The sequence below is a fragment of the Ruditapes philippinarum genome, unplaced genomic scaffold (genome assembly GCF_026571515.1).
Source record: "Ruditapes philippinarum isolate M1 unplaced genomic scaffold, ASM2657151v2 ctg1235_1_1_1_1, whole genome shotgun sequence".
In the NCBI taxonomy this organism is placed as follows: domain Eukaryota; kingdom Metazoa; phylum Mollusca; class Bivalvia; order Venerida; family Veneridae; genus Ruditapes; species Ruditapes philippinarum.
Genome location: NW_026855406.1, coordinates 299,430 through 323,726, shown reverse-complemented (window position 1 = coordinate 323,726; position 24,297 = coordinate 299,430). Strand labels below are relative to the sequence as shown.

The 24,297-nt window shown below is 30.7% G+C and overlaps 1 protein-coding gene and 1 pseudogene across 1 annotated transcript; one reads left to right on the top strand and one right to left on the bottom strand.

Annotated features, from left to right (window-relative positions):
* Positions 1–628: 628 nt before the first annotated feature.
* Positions 629–6,015, bottom strand: LOC132743172 (adrenocorticotropic hormone receptor-like). The gene is made up of 2 exons (XM_060731698.1): positions 5,875–6,015; positions 629–2,348 (listed from the first exon to the last, which is right to left on the bottom strand). The coding sequence occupies exon 2, from the start codon at positions 2,321–2,323 to the stop codon at positions 1,223–1,225; it is 1,101 nt and encodes a 366-aa protein (XP_060587681.1). The 5' UTR covers positions 2,324–2,348; positions 5,875–6,015; the 3' UTR covers positions 629–1,222.
* Positions 6,016–12,514: 6,499 nt separating this feature from the next.
* LOC132743171 (uncharacterized) lies at positions 12,515–14,668 on the top strand (annotated as a pseudogene).
* The last annotated feature ends 9,629 nt before the right edge of the window (positions 14,669–24,297 follow it).

The window sequence follows — 24,297 nt, the reverse complement described above, 5'->3', positions numbered from 1 at the left end:
ATTTATGTATGACAAACGAAGCAGAACAAAATTAAAAATATCTAAAGTAAACTCTTGTCTCATTTTTTATGTCATTAGGTATTGAATTTTTAGATGAGGTACAAATATATAGATTGCCAAAAGAATTTAATACTAAAGATATACTATGCTCATTTTTTAGTAAAATATTTTTGTCACGGCAATTTATTAAAATTCTTTTAAACAATGCAGATATAACAAAACAGAATCAATTCATCTATAATAAACGCTAGTCTCATTTCTTTTATATGTCATTAGTTAGTTATGGAATGAGTTATAGATGAGGACATCAAATACAAAAATATATAGATTGCAAAAAAAAATTTAAAAAACGATTTAAGTTTTACTACGCTCATCCTTTAGTAAAATGTTTTGTCACAGAATTTAATTGCAATCTATTAACTTCTCATTGAAAACGCTTCATGTAAACAACAGAATGACTAAACTAAATATTAGAAGCTGTGTTACTCATTACAGGTATTTAAAAAAAAAAACTGCCCTTTTTTAATGACGCTATATATTCATATTGTAACCACATATAGCGCGTATTATTTTAAACATGACAAACCTACTTTGTGTGCAGTAAAAACTTGTTTATTGTTATATACTGTGTAGAAATTATCAATATTTTATTTTATTAGATGTGAGCATAGTATATCTTTAAGTCAAAAACAAAGACTGAACAATAACAAACTACAATATATCTTTAGTTCACTTCATCTATTTCTCGTTTTGAATTTCTATTTCACAAAGTGCATATATCAAGTAACAAGTGTGTTTTAAGCAAGTATTCCATGAAATTTATTCATAAAGAATTCATATTGAATGGCTACGTGTGCTAAATCCGAAATATATGATGAACAAATGTTGTATAAAATCTCCTATTGTTTAACGGGAATGAATTATTTCTATATAGAAATAAAGCTTAAAGACGAATTTTACGAAAACCATGTATCTTAATTAGGTTTTTTATGAAAGAAAGCTAAAATATATTTGAGACATCTCTAGGTTATAGATCAAAGTATTGTCATAAACACATTTGTTAAAAAGGACGATACAAATCATATAAAGTTGCAAGTAAAAGTAAGAAGAACTAAATCTTTCTCAGAAACTTCTTTTTATTTGTTTGATATTAAATTGATAAAACTGTTAGTAAAACAAATATTTTAGAAAATGATGTTTAAATCTTCACGACAAAGTTGGTCTACAGCTGTTGGAAGTGCGTTGAAATTTTGTCAGTTTTACTTGATCTACTACTTCTTTTTGATGATGTAAAAAAAGCTTTAAATCTCTGTTTTACTTTCGGTAGTCGAATGGCGTAAATGAATGGGTCAAAAACAGCATTCAGTAGAAGAACCAGATATAAAATATTAAGGATTTGTGTGACGTTATCAATATTAAGAAAGATGTACATACGATCAGTTCGATTTTTGATATACATGAAAACAGTGTAAACTGCAAAAGGAGTCCAGAACAGTATAAAGGTACCGACAAAGAGCCCAGTTGTCATTAACGCTTTAAAGCTTCCAGAGTCGGAATGATGGCGTGCCCTTTCCCGTCGCGGCATCGCTCTTTTTATACGGCTGTAGATTCTTCCGTATAGTAAACATATTGCAACAAGTACAATAAAGATGAACAGAATAATGGCTACTTCTATATTATAATTCCCTTCTGTAATTGCAGTGCAAATCGACCCGCCTTGACCAATAGCAAACACGACTTCTGCTAAACCCATGAATAGGCTGACAAGCCAAACCATTACAACAGCAAAATTTCCTTTGACAAACGTCATCTTTTGCCTGTAACGTAATGGTTTAATGATCGCGCCATAATGATCAAGGGCCATGACAAGTAGATTCAAAAGTGTGGCGAAAATTGCAACATCTGGTGTCAACCTTACTACAGTCTTAATACAATCATGTCCATTGAAACAGATGTAAGTGAAATAATATGAAAAGTTTCCAAGAGAAATGAGAGCATCTGACAAACAAAGGCTTATGATAAGTTTGAGGTGCGTCGTCATTTTCTTTCGCATTTTGATAATTGCTATAATTGATGCAACGTTTGCTATGATGCCCAAAATACAAACAATAACTGTCAATGCTTCGATTGGATCTGTAAATATTATGGCAGCTCTCTCTGCTGTAGTTCGAATTATTGGATGCCGGTCCCAGCTCTCTATACTGCTCAAAGTAGAATTATCGGTAACCGTTGTATTTTTCGCTGTGTCATTTTCTAGAAGGACAATGGTACTATACTCAGGTACGTCGTACTTGACATTACTGGTTTGTGTCGAACTCAACATATTTGTAAAACACTGTCAATCTACACTGTAAATAAATAAAAACATTTACTAGAACGATCTTTTTTGTGTTCGTAACAATAGTTCTTTCTCTGTATATAACTAATACAGGTTTCTGTCACAATTTGAACTTAAAATAATATTTGTATTGTATTATTCTTAACCTATAAATCTTGGACCCGTTTTGTGCGTTTTGTTCTAACTATGAAGACGTTTTGCACAATTAACAATGATTATTATCTCACAATCAAATATTTGGCATCTTACGCCTTCAAATTATATAAGTTTTAACAAATACCATCTTTACATAAAGAATGTCAATTAAACACAAGTTTTAATTTTCTTAACACACATGAAAACTTTACCAAAAGTTGTCTATTTTTTTCTTTTTACATAAGGTTTCAGTTATTGTTTCTGATTTCCAAACTTAGTTTCACTATTTTATTTGAAGGTGTGAGACTTTTCAATCATAAGGTGAGAATAAATATATCAATATATCATATCTTATATATAAAATCACTTATGTAAGGTTTACAATACCATAGATAATTATGTTGATATTGTTAACTATAATATTGCCAACAAACGTACAAATCAAGAAATACTGTGTTTTTTTACAAAGTTATGCAAAATTTAAAGCTTTCCAATATTGATTATAGCAAAAGCTTGCTATTTAAGGAACGGTCTCAGTTCACTATGTACAGTATCGACACGAGCATATTGAAACCATGCAAACAAACCTCGATTATTTTAACTATGATTAGTCATTAAGTTGCTTTCAATCTTTAGAAATTAAAATTGAAATATACACGCGATGGTTTACATAGAAATGAGAGATAATGTAACTTTGTAAGCAAGGTACTGTGAACTTAGAATATCACTTACTATTTTTTCCAAACTTACAATTTCTTATGCTTCTTAATGTTATCAAAGAATAAGCATGGAATGTTTCAGATAAGAGATTAATTCGATAATAATTAGTCTTGTTTATGATGTTGATTTTACAAAGGCAATGTTACGACAAGTGCAATGAAGTTTAAATTTCAGTGAAGCTTACGGATAAGTAAAAGTGTGCAATTTGTCATAAAATAACATAATTTGTATGTATGTTCGTAGACAAAAAAACTTTTGTTATGAAACAAATTGCAATGTGCTTATTTTCTTCATGTTATTTCTGTCCAATTAGAATTAGTAAAGTTTTACAAATTCACCTCTAGATATAACATTATGTCCCTTGTACATGAATATGTATGCACATTTTGATTATGATATGGCTAGGCTAATTTTATATTTTGTTTAAGGAATAAACAGTCTCCTTGTTAATTGATATTGTTTGAGGTACTGTTTGCAAGAACGATGCCGTTTTTTATGTTTACATTGTGCTAATGCTAAGCATTTTAGGTTTTAAACAAACTATCACATGTAGCATTATGTAGTCTAAATTTATGTGCTTAAATTTTTATATGAAATCAGTTAGTGCATTTTGTACCAGTTTAAAATTACAATTTGTGATTCGGTTTGCGAATTATTAACAAACGAGATCACAAATATAATCTTAACATACATGCTTTTCAACAATGGGCAATATTTGTGATTTAAAATGTCTTATTTTATTTGTAGAAAACGAATCACGACCAAATTAAAAGGTTTTGTTGTTGTTGTTGTTTTTTGTTGGCAGAACATTGCTGTTATTACTTTAGAAATTCATTTATTTTGTTATAAACGGGTTGAAAATAATATTTTCCTTTGTTATAAAATATATTTCGCCTCTTTGATCCTCTAACAGAACGGTTTATATTTTATTTTACGAATTACCTCAAAATCTATTTTCACACATTTTATTGTATCAATACATTTATTGTAGTATTATATCACAATTTGGTATAATTTATTCAGCATTATGTTAGGTAAATTGACAGTTTATTATATGTAACGAAATAGAATTATCACTACAACTATGGCGAAGGCTTGTTGAATTTAATGGAAATATATATTAACAAAAGGCTTAAAACATAAATAAATATTTATTATAGAAGTTAATTCAAGTGATGCAAATAAGAATTATTTCAAGATATAGAATAAAATGGAAAGAATTTTACAATTTGTTAATTAATAATGAAAATAACTAGTTAATAAGGTATATCTTTCTAATTTTATCAAGTAAATGTATAGAATTTGTGTATTATAATAAGTAGAACAAATATTTTCATCCTTTTGAGAAAATAAATACCAAGTGATTTGTAGAGGGATAGTTTGAAGGAACTTTTGGTGGAAAAAGAAATGCTAAAAAAACAAAGTTAAACTTTTTGACACGATGTATGATTGGACATGCAAAAACAGTAAACAAAATTGCATGAGATACAAACACAGTTAAATTGTTTTGGGCATAATCGTGAATTTCTGCAAATAAGCTTATGTAACGGAACCATTTTATATAATACAACAGCAGAGGATAACGTACGCCACGGAAAAAAAACGACAACTCACGAATGGATGGACATTAAGTTTATTTTTGTGTTTTATTGACAAACAGCGAAAGAAAAGCGAACACTTAATATAACAAGTTTATTAACCTGGACATATATACAGTAGAATCCTACTTAGGGCAAGTCCGGAATAAGTATCATCCAGCTATAAGGACCAATTTTAATGAGATGTTTTTTCTTTATGACAATGGTAACATGATACTCGACTTTATGGACCACCTTATTCAGTTCCATAATTCTTTTTTTTTTCGGGGGGGGGGGTGTCTATATTTGCCCCACTATTGCAACCACTGTAAGTCCATGCAACTCCTACATGTATTTAGAGAACAAGTTTTTGTTATGATTTTGTATTATTTTAGGCATGACATTTGATGTTACACGGTTGTAAATTGGTATAAGTAATATAGTATTAAATCGGGTGGAAAATAAACCGTAGAGTGGTTTAATATTGCTCTCTGGACATTTTGATGAATAATTTATTTCTGATTTGATAGATAAATTATGTTTATCATCTGATATTGAAATCAGATTAATTAGAATTTTATCTTTAGTATAAAATTCCTTCAGAATTTTGTTCTGCTCTCTTCAGAAAAGAAATTATAATACCCTTTTATAATAGTATTTGAAGGTTATAATGCATATTGTTTGTTCATAAATTAAGACTATTTTATTTCAGTCTCGTTGGTAGTCTTAATAGAGGATTTTCAATGTATTGCCAGGGTACATAATTTCATAATTATTGAAATCTAAATTCAGTAACAAAAATAAAACCCATTTTAAATATTTTGGAAAACAATATTTTGTCTCTAAAACTGGATACAAAATATTTTGTATATAACATTTTAATCATCCATGTAACAAACAGAAATATTCGAACATCAACACAAATTCTATGTGTACATATCCATTTCATAGAAACATTAATTTTATTAATTATTGATATATCTCTCAATGTGTACAGAAATTCTCAAGATAATTTCTTATATTTAAAATAATTTTTGTTCTACATAGCAAATTACATATTTGTCAAAATTAAATAGTTATCATAACCTGAACGTAATTTATTACCTTTAAAAGTTAATCCTTCGTTTATATATCCGTTACAAATCTGAATATAATTGTCTTTATATTTGCAATAAAATATATCTCACTTCATCTTTGATACCAGTGTACAGCCCTGCTTCTTGTTAAACAACTGACAGCAGCGGCTTGTTTCACGACATTTCATTGGATTTTTAGCGCAGCTATTGTGTATTAATGTATTTATTCTGAAGGCGTTTATGTAAATTTCCAATACTGTACAACATGGAAGAATCTGAACAAAATAATTTTATAATATTAAACAACATATATCCAACATTACTGTCGTCATGGTTTGAATTAAACAGGATATGACTTCATGGAAAAAAGCTAAAGACAAAAATGTTATATCGTTTATTTGTGACTCGTCAAAAGATTCTACAAATCCTGATAGTAATTGGAAGAATTCAAGGAAAATATTAAATGTATTCTTCATGTTATAATATCGAAGCAATGAAGTGGAAACTGATGAAACTGGAATTTGTCCTGAGGCATAAACATAATACATTTTCGAAATTCTATTATAGTAAGCTCGTGTTTACGAAACTCAACGCTTGCTTATTGTATGTTACTATTTTGGATAATGATTGCGATTGTGTTTTTAAAGAATAGATCTTTTATGTATTTTGCATAAAATTGAATAAACTTTCTGTTTTGTCCTCTCTGGAAAACTAGTTATGTAATGCGCAATTACGCAATTGCTTTTCCGCCGACTAGCCGACTCAATTTCATTTAAATGGGATGTTTTCTCGTGTGAAAGAATTGTACATTTTCATATCTTGTCTGAAGAGATAATAGAGATCATTTAGAAATTATCCACTATATTGAATGTCTGTCTTCTTTTGTTTGAAACGTATTTTTTTTAAATACAAATTTTTAGCATAGCATATTCAGCGTTGCTTTCAATCAGAAAATCCGTTATGTTCCGAATTGAAGTGACTAAAGTGACGTAATCATTCTTACGACAATATAACTGAAATAACAAATAAAGTTAACATAAGTTAAGAAATAAACATTAATTTTTCTCTAATCTGCGAAAGTGCCTGTTTTACTTAAGAATATTGTGTACGCAGTTTCGACAAATTCCGTTGCAAACAAATCGAAGGTTAAAGCATTTTCGATGCGTTTACTGACAGATAATTGATAATTAGGGGCCGAGGAAATGTCTGTTCAAATCGTTCACAGAAGAAGATTTGCTCTTTCATATTAAAGCTTTTGTATAAACTTTTTATTGAAAAACAAACACGAATGTGTAACATTAAAGATTACATGACAGTCGCCAAATGAACACGTCTGCGGATGTTCTAAATTCAAAATTTCACCATTTCACGATAATTTGCACTTTCCAGTACCGCCCATGAACAGGCTCAATCAAACTGAGGCAGCAACATAGTCAATTTTGCTATGTTGAACATTTTTTGGGGGTTTCTGCTTTTCTCTTTTTTGTTTTCCTGGCTAATTGGTATAAATAATATACACAACGCATATGAGAAATTCTAATATCAGTTTGTTTCTTTCATTGATTTGCGTCCTTTAATGCTATATATGTTTAATGATTAGGAAAGTCTGATGTCGCATTATAACCAGAGCTGCATCAGTACTAAGGGTGTAGTACTTAAGTACCAATACCAGTACTTGGCAAATTATGCAGTACCATTACCAGAACCAGTACTAGATTTTAGCTCGGTACTGCAGTATCAGTACTTTTTTTGGTGAAGTAATTAAGTATCAGTACCATTACTTTTATATATTCATCAAAGTTTGAATAAATACAGTGCCAAACAAATAATTGCAAATATTATTCAGCAAAGAAATAAAATCATAATTTACTTTAAAGCTGCATGCCTCCAGATGACCCAAAATATTTCAAGAAAATTAAACTTGGGAAAAAAATTACTAAAACTTTGACAAAAGTAAACAAATTAAAGATTTTTATCTAATGTGCAATTAATGATTGTATTTTGTAGTATTAATCACCATATTTCTACTACGTTACTAACGGAGTAGGGGTTATTTATGCATTATTAATTTGACCTCTTTTTGGTAATTAACGTGGGTTTTAAGTGCCGATTGTAATGTGTCAAGTACTATCTTTGTTCATTTAACAATATTTTACCTTTAAATACTTTTTCTAAATTTTCATGAAAATTCGGATGAATCTGGACCCTGGAGGCGTGCTGCTTTAAAGTTAACATAACATATTTACAACTTTATAGTTTTAACATACTTTTTACAAACAATATTTACAACATAAATTCATGTCATATCTAACTGTTTTGTAACCAGTCAACTGTATAAATACAATGCAAACATCTTTTATTTAAAACACAACAGTCTTCTGTTGTCTTTCACACCTTCACACCGGAAGACGGACAAAACCCCACCAGTTAAAACCCCACCACTCAAAATTTTATAGAGTGGACAAAAACCCACCACTAAATTTTTTAGAGTGGACAAAACCCCACCACTAAATTTAACAGAGTGGATAAAACCCCACCACTTACCAATTATTGGCCAAGATTTGATGAACTAAAATATATATAATATACAGTACACATTTTCACATTTTATTTTTTAATTTCAATATAACATTTGTGTAATACTGGTATAAGAGAGTATACAAATAATTTACAAACTGTTAGATCAACATCAAAGAGTAGTCATTTATTTGAGACTGTGCCACATTTATGACCTTGAATTATCCATTATTTTAAGTTTCTTCAAATTCATGTCTTCAATTTATTTATATAAAAAATAAACCACTTACTATTAATCAAGAATGAAGCACATTTTCGTCAATTAATGATTAGAAAATAGCACATTTTTATAGCACATTCCTAATTTATTCAGTTCAGACAATTTTCCTTCATTGTACTTAGTTTAAGTGGATACTGTGGCTGATAGCCTGAAGAAACTCGGGTACAGTCTTCTCCTTATTGATGAGTTGTTCACACATTCTTTTGAGTTTCATCTGCTGCACAATTGTTTGTTTTTTAACATGTTTACAAGAAAGTTTTGTCAACTCTATAAAACTGAAGTGGTGGGGTTTTGTCCACTCTATAAAATTAAGTGGTGGGGTTTTGTCCACTCTATAAAATTAAGTGGTGGGGTTTTGTCCACTCTATAAAATTTTGAGTGGTGGGGTTTTAACTGGTGGTTTTTTTTCCTACATTCCTTCACACCAAAGTAATTAGCAACTTTTTATGGTGCTTATAATAAACAATATCACTTTTTTCACTTGAAATGGGATTTTTTAGAATAGAAGAAATTAATTAATAGTGTTTATTTTGCTCTTTTACTAGTAAATACAAAGTAATAAAAGATTTTAATAAGGATATTTTAGCGTAAAGATTTATTGAGTCTGTCTATCTTATTTTAATTTAATTTTTACTTAAAGTCTTTTGTGCTTTTTATGATGAATACTATGTTAACATTTGGTAGGAATATTGCAGCAAATTATCTTTAGATTTGATAACTTACTTTTTCACAAAAATAAAATATAGTTAATGTAATTTACAGCTTTATTATATGACAAAAATTGATGTTATTTTTAATTTTTATCAAAACCAAAAGTACTGTGTAATGCAGTAGCAGTACCACTTTTTAAGACAGTAATGCAATACCAGTACCAGTAGTAGCAAAATTTTGTTAGAGTAATTCAGTATCAGTACCAGTACTTGCAAAAATCGCTGCAGTATGTACTGCAGTACCAGTACCAGTACCAGTAATGCAGCTCTGATTATAACTATATTGATTTGTTAAATATATTGTAATTTATTGATGGCTTAAGTGATAGATATATTAAATTTATGAAATTTATGAAAACAATTATTTTATGATTTATTTCTTTTACAGAGGAGTATAGTTTAAACAAACCGTATAATATTTGGTCCGAATGGGAGGAGTGGCAATGAGTCCAACTGGAGCATTTTATTTTTTAAGTACTTCAAACATATGAAATACGTTTTGAAAATAATGTAGATTCCTCTTCAATTTGATTTTAACATCTTTGACTGGCATTTTAGATATGAAAATGTAAATATTGTTAAATTTAAAATGTGACTTGTGATATTCTTATTTCTTAATAATTTGGCACAACCAATTTTGAAATATTTATTGATCCCCGTGTACATCTAGTTTTATACACATGTATAACTTTTAACCTAAGTTGAAGAATACGAGCAATGTAGAGAAAATTTAATTTTTATATTTTAAATAAGAAATCAGCCTTACACAAGATTAGTGTGAATATCATCTTAATTTATTTCATTGTGACCTTTTTCACTTTACAGGTTGTAGTCGATCTATAAAATAATTATAGTCTGTCCCATCAAATTTGAACATTCCATTTTTTATTTAATATAATAGTAAAATCATTTAAAATAATGTCATGTTAACCATGACGCCAATATCTCTAGGCATGTTTTTTCTCTTTTTTTCATATAGTCAGAAATATGGTCAAAATGTTAAAAATATATTTTTCCCGTTGACTTACGTTGTAACCTGGCGTGACGTCCATTCTAAAATGGCGGCGCCAATATACGTCATTTAGGGTTCGTCTCACAATTAGCGTGAATGTACTCGGTTATTATAAAAAAAATAATTTATTCTTATTTACTTACTGATCAATAGCTAAATGTTATCATTGAAATGAAAAATGAGAACAAAAAGGCAATTTGAATAACAAACCATTATTTAAAATAATCAGTTTAAAATCCTTTGAAGTGAAATATCAGTAGAGTCTAACCGCTTTTTAAATTATAACACACAAAGATTTATATAATTATATTATTACCATGATATATTGTCGTATTTTATATTATATCATTAAGAGAAGTGATTTGATTGGATAGCATTTCAATCAAGCGAATACCGCAACGCGTCGTAGGGGAACGGGAGCACTAACTATAGAAGACTAAAAGACAAGTTCTTTGCTAATTAATGTTTAATTTAAATAATTCTGTAGTTGTCTGAATACTGTCCATTATTATGTATCACGTCTATTTAAAATAATTAAATTAACCAGGACAGATGGGATTCAAAAATTTGTTACCCTTCTTATTGTGGGTGCGATGTCCGTGCGATAAAACTTTTCGTATGTTTTAACTTTCATAACAGATACCTGGCGTTAGAAATCGCCAACAAATACTACATTATCATGAAATCTGACAAGAAATATATAGAAAGGGGAATTGATTCACTATTATGTTCAGTATTGGTTTGCACACTGGCTTGTTTGCTAATGAGAGAACACAGACTCGCGTCCGAGGAAAAATATAAATGATAAGAATATAAACATGCTTTCTAGTTTGAGCAACCAAACGTAGGCCTGTAAACTTAAAGCTCGTAAATACAGATTTAATATACCGTCTCACAATTTAACAAAATGTCCAGAAATACAGTCAGTGATTTGATATTATCAAGAATAAGTTTGAATTGGAGCGTTCATTAAGGGACAAAAAGTTTATTTGTTCTTGTTTTATTTTGCAGATTCAAAGCGTTACATAAGTTATGTTAATATTAAGGGGAGATCGAGTCAAAAAGAAACACAGAGTGATGACCTCAATTATTTTAGCCTTCCTAAAATTTGAAAATGTTCAATAAAAAAAGAATAGCATATTTTTTTCGTTGGAGAAAAAATACGCATATGGTATATTTTGCAGCTAAAAGGGTAGGATTTACAGAAGTCTTGAATAACGAGATAATATGTACAGTAGGAAAATCATTTCAGAGTATAAAATAGTTTAAAAACATAAAATAAAAACGTAGGTTATATGTGAATTAATGGAAGAAGTATTGTATTGTCATATAGATTTATGTCATTAAGTGTGTTAAAATCATTTAAATGTTATCAAAAGTTTTATTAATAGATCTAATATATGAATTGAAGGTGTAATTTTAACAATTACTGCAAAATCTGGGTATAGATCTACAAAAACTATTTTAAATGCCATTCTCAACGCTTAAAATTTAATTATTATCTGTATGAGGTTATATATGCCTAACCGCCCTCTGTCAATGCCGCAACTGGAATCGTCCATAAAAAGCGCGAGGCATTTTTGTTACGTCATATATTTCGTAAATTGTTGTTGACGTAATAATGTTTATTTCATCAGGAATCCATTTTCAAGAGTTATGAACTTTGTGATGTTGACAGAGCTAAAATTGATGGGCCGTTCTTGAATTATGGATTTGGAACATATGCCTTATTCTCATCGATTCGTGCTTTCCTATCGATTCGTGACGTAAATAAATGTCCGGAATTAACGCTCGTGCAACGACGTACGTAATCCGAAAACTACGCAAGTTTTAGCCAGAACTCTAATCAACATTAATATCCACTCAAAATGCGTAATAAACAGGTAAACATCTAGTTTTTTTAATTTACGATAAATTTTCAAAAAAAATCATTAAAAATGTAGTTTTACCCAAAATTTTATCAATGTTTACGTTTGTTGTCTGCAATTTCCTGTAGCATCACTCTTCCCAAGTTGTCTGCCCTTAATCTTGATCATCCAGGTGTTTTACAAATGTATAGTTGTTGTCCAAAAGTTATGGAAGTTTACATTATCAATTACGGAAAATATCATTTTTCTCAAAGTAATAAATTTATATTAAATTGTGTTTTTTTCTATCTTTCAGATACAATGCATGATGGTTATATTTTGAAGGGTATAGATACAATGCATGATGGTTTTATTTTGAAGAGTATAATGTTGATTTATTTTCAGAATTGATATGTTGGACATGATTTTATAACAAAAATAATGAAATGAGTTTTTTTATATTTTTATATTAACCCAATATTGGTGCCCTGTAAAGAAAAAGGCATTTATATGTTGTTTTTATTATTAATTTTACAGAGGAATCCAATGAGAATTGAGAAAAGGTACCGCAGGTATACTCCTGAAGCTCTACTAAAGGCCTATCAGTTGGTAAAACAAAAAGGAGTGCGTGTTCAAAAAGCGGCAAGAATGTTTGGTGTTCCACCACAGACCTTAAGAGATCGGGTGTTAGGGCACATAGATGCTGAAAATTTTTGTATGGGGGGTGATACTTTGTTCACTCATGAAGAAGAAAAATCACTAGTTGAGCATGTGGAGACCCTAGCAGAGCTTGGTTATGGTTATAGCAATGTTAGATTGCAGCAGCTTGCTGGTGAATTAGCTCATGACTTGGGGAAAAAGAAAGAAAACAAAGCCATGAGTAACAACTGGTTGACAGGCTTTCTTAAACGCTGGAATGACCGATTGACCTCTCTAAATCCACGTAAACTTGAAAGTACCCGTGCAAAGAGTGTAACTCCAGAGGTTTTAGATAAGTATTTAACCTTGATGAGACTGGCCTTCAACCCGAACATCGACCTCCCAACGTTATTGCTAATCCTAAAACAAAGCCTCAGGCTATAACTTCACCAAGAAGTTCGACCACAACACTAATTGCATGTGCGAATGCCCTAGGTAATTCTATTCCTCCATTCTTTGTTTTTAAGGGCAAACGATGGAATCCAGACCTAATGAAAGGAGCAACAACTGGTGCAAAAGGTGTTATGTCAGAAACAGGTTGGTCCAATGGTGAGATCTTCCAAGAATATCTGAAAACACACTTTCTCCCATACGTAAGACCTACACCAACAAATTATCAACATCAACAACCAATACTTCTTATATATGATGGTCAAACCTCTCACAAAACACCCCAATTAATAAACTGGGCAAAAGAGCAGGGTCTTGTATTATTTGTTCTGCCTGCTCATTCATCACACTTATTACAACCTTTGGATGTCTCAATTTTTGGCCCACTCAAAAATTATTATTACTCAGAGTGTTCATCATTCATGTATCAACACATGGGTCAAACAATCACCAAGTACGAAATATGTTCCATTGCTTGCAAGGCATACCTGAAAGCCATGAAACCTATGAATATTCAAGGGGGGGGCTCAGAAAAGCAGGCATTTACCCATTACATAAAGTGGTAATTTCACCAGAAAAGCTGATCCCATGTAAGAGTTTCAGAGAAAAGAAACCAATAGACAAGGTAAAGGCCATGAAATCTGTCAAAGAAGCAGTTGAAGAATTTCTCAGAGAAAAAGAAGAAAGTCAACAGCGGGAAGTGATTCCATCATGCACATGTCTTAAGAAAAAAACACCTGCTGTACAAAAACCAAATGCAGGAGGCACCGCCATCACTGGAGATAAATACCTGAAAGAGCTTTATGAGTATGAAAGTAATAGAATTAGTAAAACAAAAAACACAGAAAAAACAATCATAAATGACAGTCCTAAACCATCAACCAGTGGAGAAAATTTAAAGAGGAAATTACCAGTCAGTACCGAATGTGACACAGACATTGAAGATGATGAAATCACAGAAAGTGATGTTTGCTGTATTTGCAAGAAGCTCTCCCCACCAGGTCTTCGTGAGCTCCCGAACATCAAAATTGTTAACTAGGCTCAGTGTGACAAATGCATGCATTGGGTACATTTGTCTTTTTGCACAACTATCAGGGTTGTTAGGAGACACAGCACATTTATGTGTCCACATTGCACAGAATAAACTCCAGATTAGAAACTGAAAAATGTTCTTGTTCCTATTCTTCTTGTTCATTAATTGCCTATTAAAAATTTTTATTTAAATTTAATGTTTTCAAAAGTTATGATGTCTACAGTCCATAAATTATTCATTCTGGGTGGGTGACATGTCAGTCGCTAACCCTTTTATAATTTTTATGTTCCTAAACCTTTCTTTTGTTGATTGTTGATGCAATTATTTTATCACTTACTGATGTTGATGAAAAATTTTGTTTGTTGTCACACTTTACATCTGGATATGTAAACTAACATTGGGGGGAAAAATTTAGTGGTGTGAACACCTAATTCTTGATGACGTCACAGGTCTAATGGGATTCCACGAATCGATGAGAAAGCGCCCAGCTGATCAAGACGGTCATGGTTGACCTGTTGAGGTACGCTGTTCTTTAAGTGTTGTTTTCAAATAGTTATTAAAAGTTTATGAACTGTAAGTTATTGAATTTATTAATTCAATGTACAAATTATATTGTATATATGTATAGTATTTAATGCGCATGCGCATTCTTTCCAAATAAGAGTCACGAATCGACGAGAGAAAAGCATACTGAATCTTGATGTGTTTCGTTTACATATTTCATTTGCTAACCCAGATAACTGCACAAATGGAACAATGTTTTTATAATGAGACGTATTAACAGTTTATAACAAATCTGGATCATCATAAGTGTGGGAGTCAAAGTAAAAGAATGGGATCTACGGGCAATGAAGGAATCTTCAGAATGCGAATTTGTTGTGACGTTTATAAAGATCTTTTTCGAAATTCAGGATTCCATTCAGCTTAAAAGTAAGTGCAATTTCTAGATCTACTCTATGTGACTCGATGTTTTTGTTGCTTATTATTCATTTTTTAAAGTTTTCCATCATGCATTGCAACGAAACTGTTACATCTTGTAGATCCAGCTTTGTAAAATAATCATGCAACGACCCCGAGAACATCATGTACATTTTAGAAACATGACACGTGCTTTCTCCCGTTCATCTTCAAATGAAGAGTACTTTGGCAATGGCTACGGAAAATAAACAACAGAGACTTGCCATAGAGAAATGAAAATTTGCTTTTACAAGAAAAGTATTCACTTTAGAGAAAAATCCTGAAAAATCTCGAGGGTGACTTTTTTAAGTTTACAAAGATAGTTTTATTTTTATTCAACCTCGTTTTGTTAATTCATACCAGGCAAAAGTTCATTTCCATTTTTAATGGGACAGACTATAGCAACATCACGTTAATTTAATAAATTACTGGTAAATAAGTTCAGCAGTACATTATAGTATCTATGCATTGAATACATATTAATTCTTTTATAATGATCAACTTTTTCTTTGAAAAGTTTGTATATTTTGAACTCGTTGTCAAGATGCATATACAAGTATTCGATGCAGAAAAAGTGTATAAAAAATAATAGTGAGTCCAAACAGTATTAGATAAATCGTAATTCTTTTCTTTCTGAAAATCTATTTTGTCGTCCGTCGTCCGTCCACATTTTAAATATTCTAAGGACATCTTCTATGATACCGCAAGGCCAATGTTAATGAAACTTTGCAGGAATACTCTTTGTATGAAGCTCTATCAAGATTGTTCAAAGAATTCCATTTCATGCAGAACTCTGGTTGCCATGGCAACCGAAAGAAAAATCTTTAAATATCCTCTTTTAAAGAACCGTAAGAGCTAGAGCTTAGATATTTGGCATGAAACATCTTCTAATGAGTGCCTACCAAGTTTGTTCAAATAAAAGCCCTAGGGTCAAAATTGGCCCCGCCCCAGGGGGTCATTGATTTTCCCTATATGCATATAGTAAAAATTTAAAAAATCTTCCTTTAAAGAACTATTAAAGCTAGAGCTTAGATATTTAGTGAATGTCTACCAAGTTTGTTCAAATAAAAGCCCTGGGGTCAAAATTGGTCCCGCCCCAGGGGGTCATTGATTTTCCCTTTATGCATATAGTAAAAATTTAAAAAATCTTCTTTTAAAGAACCCAAAGAGCTAGAGCTAAGATATTTAGCATGAAACATCTTCTAATGAGTGTTTACCAAGTTTTTCAAATAAAAGCCCTGAGGTCAAAATTGGCCCTGCCCCAGGGGGTCATAGATTTTCCCAATATGCATAGGCCTATAGTAAAAACTTAAAAAATCTTCTTTTAAAGAACCCAAAGAGCTAGAGCTAAGATATTTGACATGAAATATCTTCTAGTGAGTGTCTACCAAGTTTGTTCAAATAAAAGCCCTGGGGTCAAAATTGGCCCTGCCCCGGGGGGTCATTGATTTTGCCTATATGCATATAGTAAAAACTTAAAAAATCTTCTTTTAAAGAACCCAAAGAGCTAGAGCTAAGATATTTGACATGAAATATCTTCTAGTGAATGTCTACCAAGTTTGTTCAAATAAAAGCCCTGGGGTCAAAATTGGCCCCGTCCCAGGGGGTCATAGATTTTCCCTATATGCATATAGTAAAAACTTAAAAAATCTTCTCTTAAAGAACCCAAAGAGCTAGAGCTAAGATATTTAGCATGAAACATCTTCTACTTAGTGTCTACCAAGTTTGTTCAAATAAAAGCCCTGGGGTCAAAATTGGCCCCGCCCCAGGGGGTCATTGATTTTCCCTATATGCATATAGTAAAAACTTAAAAATCTTCTTTTAAAGAACTCAAAGAGCTAGAGCTAAGATATTTAGCATGAAAAATGTTCTAATGGGTGTCTACCAAGTATATTCAAATGAAAGCCCTGGGGTCAAAACTGGCCCTGCCCCGGGGGTCATTGATTTTCTTTATATGTGTATAGCAAAAACTTAAAAATCTTCTTTGAAAAAACCCAAATAGCTTGAGTTTAGATATTATACATGAAACATCTTTAAGTAAATATCTACAAATTTTGTTCAAATAAAAGCCCGGGGGTCAAAACTGGCCCTGCCCCAGGGGTGTCATTGTTTTTAACTATATGTGTATAGTAAAAACTTAAAAATCTTCTTTTAAAAAACCCAATGAGCTAGAACTTAGATGTTTAGCATGAAACATCTTCTTATGGGTGTCTACCAAGTCTGTTCAAATAAAAGCCCTTGGGTAAAAATTGGCCCGGGGGGCTATATACAGGTGAGCGACCTCAGGGCCATCATGGCCCTCTTGTTTCTTCTTATTATCATTATTACATTTATAAGTGTTCATTTTAGTAGTAGTATTACATTTTAAATATTTTTGTATAAGGTCCGTAGTGGTAAATTACTGTCAAGATTAATGTTGTATAAAATATTCATTTAAATTGTTTTAGTATATCATATGAATACTCTTATAACTTTATATAATAAGACTATGTTTTTGCTGATACGTAGATTTGAGGACTGTGATATATTCTATCTCTGAAACATTGCTGAGACAATAAACTTATAAACTGTCATCAGGAAATGCAATTTCCCCCGGTTGATGGGTATTCTGTCCAAGAGTTTGACATTAACTAGAATATATTCCTGCATTTATCTCTCCGTTGTGTTTATGTAGAATTATAATGACGAACACCTTCATTTTCATGCTAATCAATTGTTCCGACAAAAGACAGCTCTTATACTCGAATCTTTTTGAAATGTAGCATTATCCATATCAATAAATATATTTTATTCTTTATCTTTATAATTTGATGTGTTGCCTTATGACGTAAATGTAATGAATTTTGTAATGTAAATCATCAATATTTTGTTGTCTCCCGCTTTTTCGAAGAAAAAAGGTGGATATAGAAATAGGCTCCGTCCGTCACACTTTCGTGCCTGGTCCATAACTTTGTCATTTATGAAAGGAATTTGAAATAACTTGACACAAATGTTTATTATAATAAGACGATGTGTCATGCGTAACAACCAGACCCCTACCTCCAGGGTCAAGGTCGCACTTGCTCATTCAAGGTCAACATTGCCTATTTGAGGGTATATGTTGTGTCCGGTCCATAACTTTATTATCTATGAAGGGATTTTGTAAATACTTGCCATAATTGTTAACAATAATAAGACAATGTGTCATGCGCAAAAACTGGTCACCTACCTTCAAGGTCAAGGTCACACTTGGAGGTCAAATATTAGCATAATCTGTAACAGGGTATATTTCGTGTCTGGTCCATAACTTTGTCATTTATCAAAGGAATTTGAAATAACTTGACACAAATGTTTGTTAAATAAGACGATGTGTCATGCGCAACAACCAGACCCGTACCTTCAGGGTCAAGGTCGTACTTGCTCATTCAAGGTCAACATTGTCTTTTTGAGGGTAAATGTCGTGTCCGGTCCATATCTTTCTTATCTATGAAGGAATTTTGTAACTACTTGCCATAATTGTTAACAATAATCAGATGATGTGTCATGCGCAAAACCGGTCACTTTCCTCCAACGTCAAAGTCACACTTTGAGGTCAAATACTTACATAGTCTGTTACAGGGTATATTTTGTGTCCGGTCCATAACTTTTTCATAGATCAAAGGATTTTGAAAATACTTCACACAAATAGTCACTATAATAAGAGGATGTGTCATGTGCAACACCTGCATCCCTATCTCCAAGGTCAAGGTCACACTTAGAAATAACATGGCACAAATAGTTACAATAATAAGACAATATGTCAAGTACAACAACTGCGACCCTTCCTACAAGGTCAAGGTCACACTTACAGGTCAAATGTTAACAGAATCTGTTGCTTGGTATATTTTGTGTCCCGTCCATTACTTCTTCATAGATTAAGGGATTTTGTAAATACTTGGCACAAATAGTCACAATGATTAGATGATATGTCATGTGTAACATCTGTGTCCCTACCTCCAAGGTCAAGGTCACACTTAGAGGTCAAGATTTACATAGTCTGTTATAGGGTATATTTTGTGTCAAATAGTGTCAATAATGATACGTTACGTCATGCACAACACCTGCTCCCCTACCTCGAAGGTCAAAGTCAAAGCTTAACGTGATAGATTTTTAAATTCCGTGTTTCATTTTTTTTAACAAATTTATTATTACATTTGCAAATCTAGCATTGATCATAATTTTGGACTGAATGTCCCGAGATCCATACCTCAATCTTTTGAAATAGCGCATTTTTATGCTTCATATAAAACTTCCCGAGGCGGGGGACATTGGTAACTCTGTTACAAATTCTTATTTGTCATGCCATAATTATATTTTCTTTTTAGAAATAAGTCCACCGAAAGAACATTTTTCACTCTCTAGATCGTGTTGTTTCATATAATTTGGAGTTTGTCCAAAATTCCCCAAAATTGCTTAATTGTCAAAATAAAGGGTTAAATTTCATTTATTTCAGAATATAATTAAAATACCACAGATGCTCTAAAATGAGAAATCAATCCTTAAAGTATCAGTTACATAGGTAAATGACGAATTTATGTGAACTTGAGAGAAATATATCCCCTTTGAATATAGCCTTCGAAAAAAGGTAATGATACCATTTCTCCCCTTTAAGATTTAAAAGGTAAAGGAAAGCATCGTGATTGTAAATTTAAGGTGAATCATTTGACATTAAGATGTTTATTACAGTTTATGTTTAATCAACATTCCAGACAATGACTTTGTTAACAATTTTATCCAGTCCTCTGTGTTTGCTTAGTAATCGTAAGTGACAAGATAACAAGTGTTTTCTGTTTGTTGAAGCATACACATTTTAAGAATAAAAGTTACATAAAACAGTTACATTTCAGGCATTAATATAATTCCAAAATTCAATACTAATCCGTTACTTAGTTTTTTAAATTATAGCCTTAACATTTTTATTATCATTATAATTTGATCATCATCATCATTATTGTTACTATTTTTTATCATCATTATCATCATCATCATAATTATATTTTTATAATTATTATAATCATTATAATCACTATTATTATTATTATCATTATTATTATTATAATGATAATAATTATAATAATAATAATAATAATGATAATAATAATAATAATTATTATTATTATTTTTATTTTTATTACTATTATTATTATTATTATTATTATTATTATTATTATTATTATTATTATTATTATTATTATTATCAATAATATCATCATCATCATTATTATCATTACATGTATTATTATTGCAGCAGTGCAAATATGAAAATCGTGAACGTTTTTTTAAGTAAATGTTTGCTGAAACTAAGGACAGCAAATTAACATCGATTATTATCTAATTCTAAATGACACTAGTTTTTGTATATGTTTTGTATATCAAATGGCCAATCGATGAAGAAACAATATCTTTATGTGCGTATGTTTTTATCAATAAAGAAAATTCTACATTAATTTTTCATCATATTGAATTTCATTTCATTTATTGGCAAAATTGTATTTCAAAAGCCTTTGACCAATTGCACGGTTAAGACTTAAAGTTTACAAATATATTAAACTTATTACTACACATTTAATGTTCGAATAATATACGAGTATAATCATCAATCATTAAGAAAATATGAACTCACAAAGAAAAGAAAATATAAGAAGCAGCATTATTTTCAAGGGTTAAATTTCTGAGTTTATTTGTTTCCGTTATAAACTTGTTTTTTTTTTTACAAAATAAGTTCATTATTTTTTTTATTAAGAGTTGTCAATTTTATGACAATATTGATGACGGAAAAAAACATAAGATACGCATAATGCGTTTCGATGAGGGTGAACGGAAACAATTGTACTGACAGCTTGCAACAAGTAAATTAGACTGAATCTGATCAAGTTAAATATTTATCCGCCGGCCGTAGAATTTTTGTTCAAGTTAGTAATTGAAGTTACACAACTTGTGAAATATGTATACAGTATAAAAGAAGGGCTATATTTAATGCAGGAAAAAGAAAATCCTAACTTTCTTTGATCTTGCATAGTTCTTTTAAAGTTACGTGTTGTGGCGATCATACAATCATGAACTTTTTATGTACACAAGGTCACAAAACTTGCATTGTGTGAATATAATGAACAAAAGTTCTTAGAACACGAAATACACGCCCCACCCCTATTCAAACATTCTGTAAGTGACATTAGACCTACTGATCTTAAAGTCAATAGGGATCATCTTTGAATGATGATCACTCGCCTACCAACTTTTATGATCATAGGAAAAAACAAACTGAAGCTATTTTTTTCTCTAAAAATCGGGACATGATGATCTTTATGATATATTTAAATCTATTCAAAATATTTAAATGTAACGTATTTATAATGTACTTTTTTCAAACTGTAATATTAATATGAAAATATATTTTAACGCTATATTTGATATTCAGTAAGTCACTTTCGTCATGTTCACAATAAGCGAAAGGAAGATAGATGTTTCGGCTTAAATAAAAAATATTATGCAAATAAACGAAGATTTAATCATCTTAATGATTTTTAAGAAAATACCAAAACAATATTAGTTTTCATTATAAAGTCTACAAACTGCAAATTCAATTTAAACGCTACATTTGATATTTTACTTTCATTTCCTTCCGTTCACAGTCGTCCGAATAAATCACTTTCGTATTGATTGGGCGTCCGTGACCGAGTGGTTAAGGTCGTTGACTTCAAACCACTTGCCCATCACCGCTGTTGGTTCGAATCCCGACAGGGCATTTGGAATCATTCATGTGAGGAAGCTACCAAGCTAGCTTACGGAACGTCGGTGGTTCTACTCAGGTGTCCGTTTGTACCTGAAATAATGCACGGAAGGGCACCTTAGGTCTTCCTCCCCCAGTAAAACTGGAACGTCGCGATATGACCTATACTGTAACGATGTGAAGTAAAACCTAAATCAAACAAACAAACTTTCGTATTGTTCTCTGTGAGCGAATGGAAGATCTCTGATTTGTGTACAGTATAAAAATTATGCAAAAAAAATGAAATCAAATCATCATTGTCATTATTTTGGGGAAAATGTATCAAACATTTATAAAAATACATCTACAAACTGCGAAGTTATTATACATTCCAATTCAAATACATTTAATATTTTATAAGTCACTTTCGTACTTTTCAGTGTGCGCCAAATGAAGATCGCTGAACTTGAATATAAAAACCATGCAAATAAATAGGGTATTAATCATCATTATGATTATTTTTGACAATAAATATTATTGATTTCTGATAATATACGTCTACAAATTAGCAAAGTCCACTTTAAAAGCTTTTTGATATCTTAAAAGTCACTTTCCTATTTTGCAATGTGAGCGAAAGGAGGATCTCAAAACTTGTGTATAGAAATTATGCGAATAAATCGCGATTAAATCAATTATATGATTATTTTTGACAATAAATATAATAAGTTTCTGATATTATTTGTCTGCAAACTGCACTTTTTATTGTAAAATGCTATACAATGTAATTCTTTTGATAAGTCACTTTCGCTCACTTTCGTCAAAAAGGTCACTTATTTTAGGCAAACCCCGATGCATGTGTAAACCACGTGGTGTTGATAACGCAATTTCTGTGGCCTTAGAGAGAACTTAAGTCATATGTCTAAATAAAAGCATTCCTTTTTCAATTTTAATTAATTTCAACCCTTTTATGATCTTTTCAAATAATTATTTTAACTTAATTATATACTGATATTCGTTAATGTTTAAAAAATATTAAATGACAATCTCTCGTGAGACTCATTCACGCGAGATTAGACCAAAACAAAATGATATTGTGGTCCCAGTATCCAGAACGACCCTATATTTCTGCACCTAACCTAGAACATCTTATAAAAATAAAGTATTCTTTTGGGTATATATTTGACATACAGTTGAATTTTAATAAAAAAACTAATTTAAAAAATGCTTCTGTCCGACCTTCCTACCCTATTATTTTTCAGCATGTTACTAGACCTCCAAGATTACTTTTGTTTTGGCCTTATGACGTCAAACACAAAGGCTAATGTTTCCCCTTGAAATTTTTATCTTAATATGTAAACACGCCGGTGTGTAATAAATTCAAAACAACGTGCTGTTGTGTTAGTTTATTTATTATTTATATGAATTATATTTGTTTGATTTGATATTATCACATGAACATAAAATACAGTTGCTATATCTTTGGTTAAAATAATGCATAACATTTTTTATTATCGTTTGTGTTGACATTTTCTTGTATATGATACGGATATCATTATTTTTTATTGATTTTGCTTTTCTTACAAACTGCTATGTAAGTAATTCTATTTTATGCTAGTCAATAAAAAAATTTATAGTTGAAAATAATACTCAAATTCCCAGAAAACGTATAATAAAAACTTATACGAACGACTACATTAATAATATCTGTAATTTTGTAATTTACAAACCAAGTGTAAAATTTTATTACACGATGCTGTTAAAATACTGGAAATTGAAATTAGCTTTTAATTAAATTAATGAAAAGCGTGATTTCAATTAAATTGAAACATATCTTATTCATTATATTTCTGACATTACAATCAAAATGAAATTAAATGTTTGGGCCCAGAAATTATAGATACCACTCAGAACACGGGAAAAGTGCATATATTTTAAGCCATAATATATGCAAACAATAACACTGTTGCTTTACATGCACTACCATGACAATGATACATACATCTTTAAGCCTTCAAAGTGTATTGTTCGTCCTGTACACGTGTAAACACTGTGATATTAAATTCATTTAAAACATAACTTGAGTTTGTTTGTAGTCTATCATTACCAAAAAAAAATAATAAGTTAATAAATAACAATAAGACTGGCAAAATTGAGAAAGATTGTAGGCCCAGCTGGAATAAGTTTCTTCATGGATGATAGATCCCCATTTATTACATGCTAAAGCAGACTTCAAATTTATATAAGAAAATAATGGTAATAAGATAATTTAGAAAAAAAAA

Coding starts and splice junctions, on each gene's coding strand:
- LOC132743172 (XM_060731698.1), bottom strand. CDS start 2,323: ATGTTGAGTTCGACACAAACCAGTAATGTCAAGTACGACGTACCTGAG.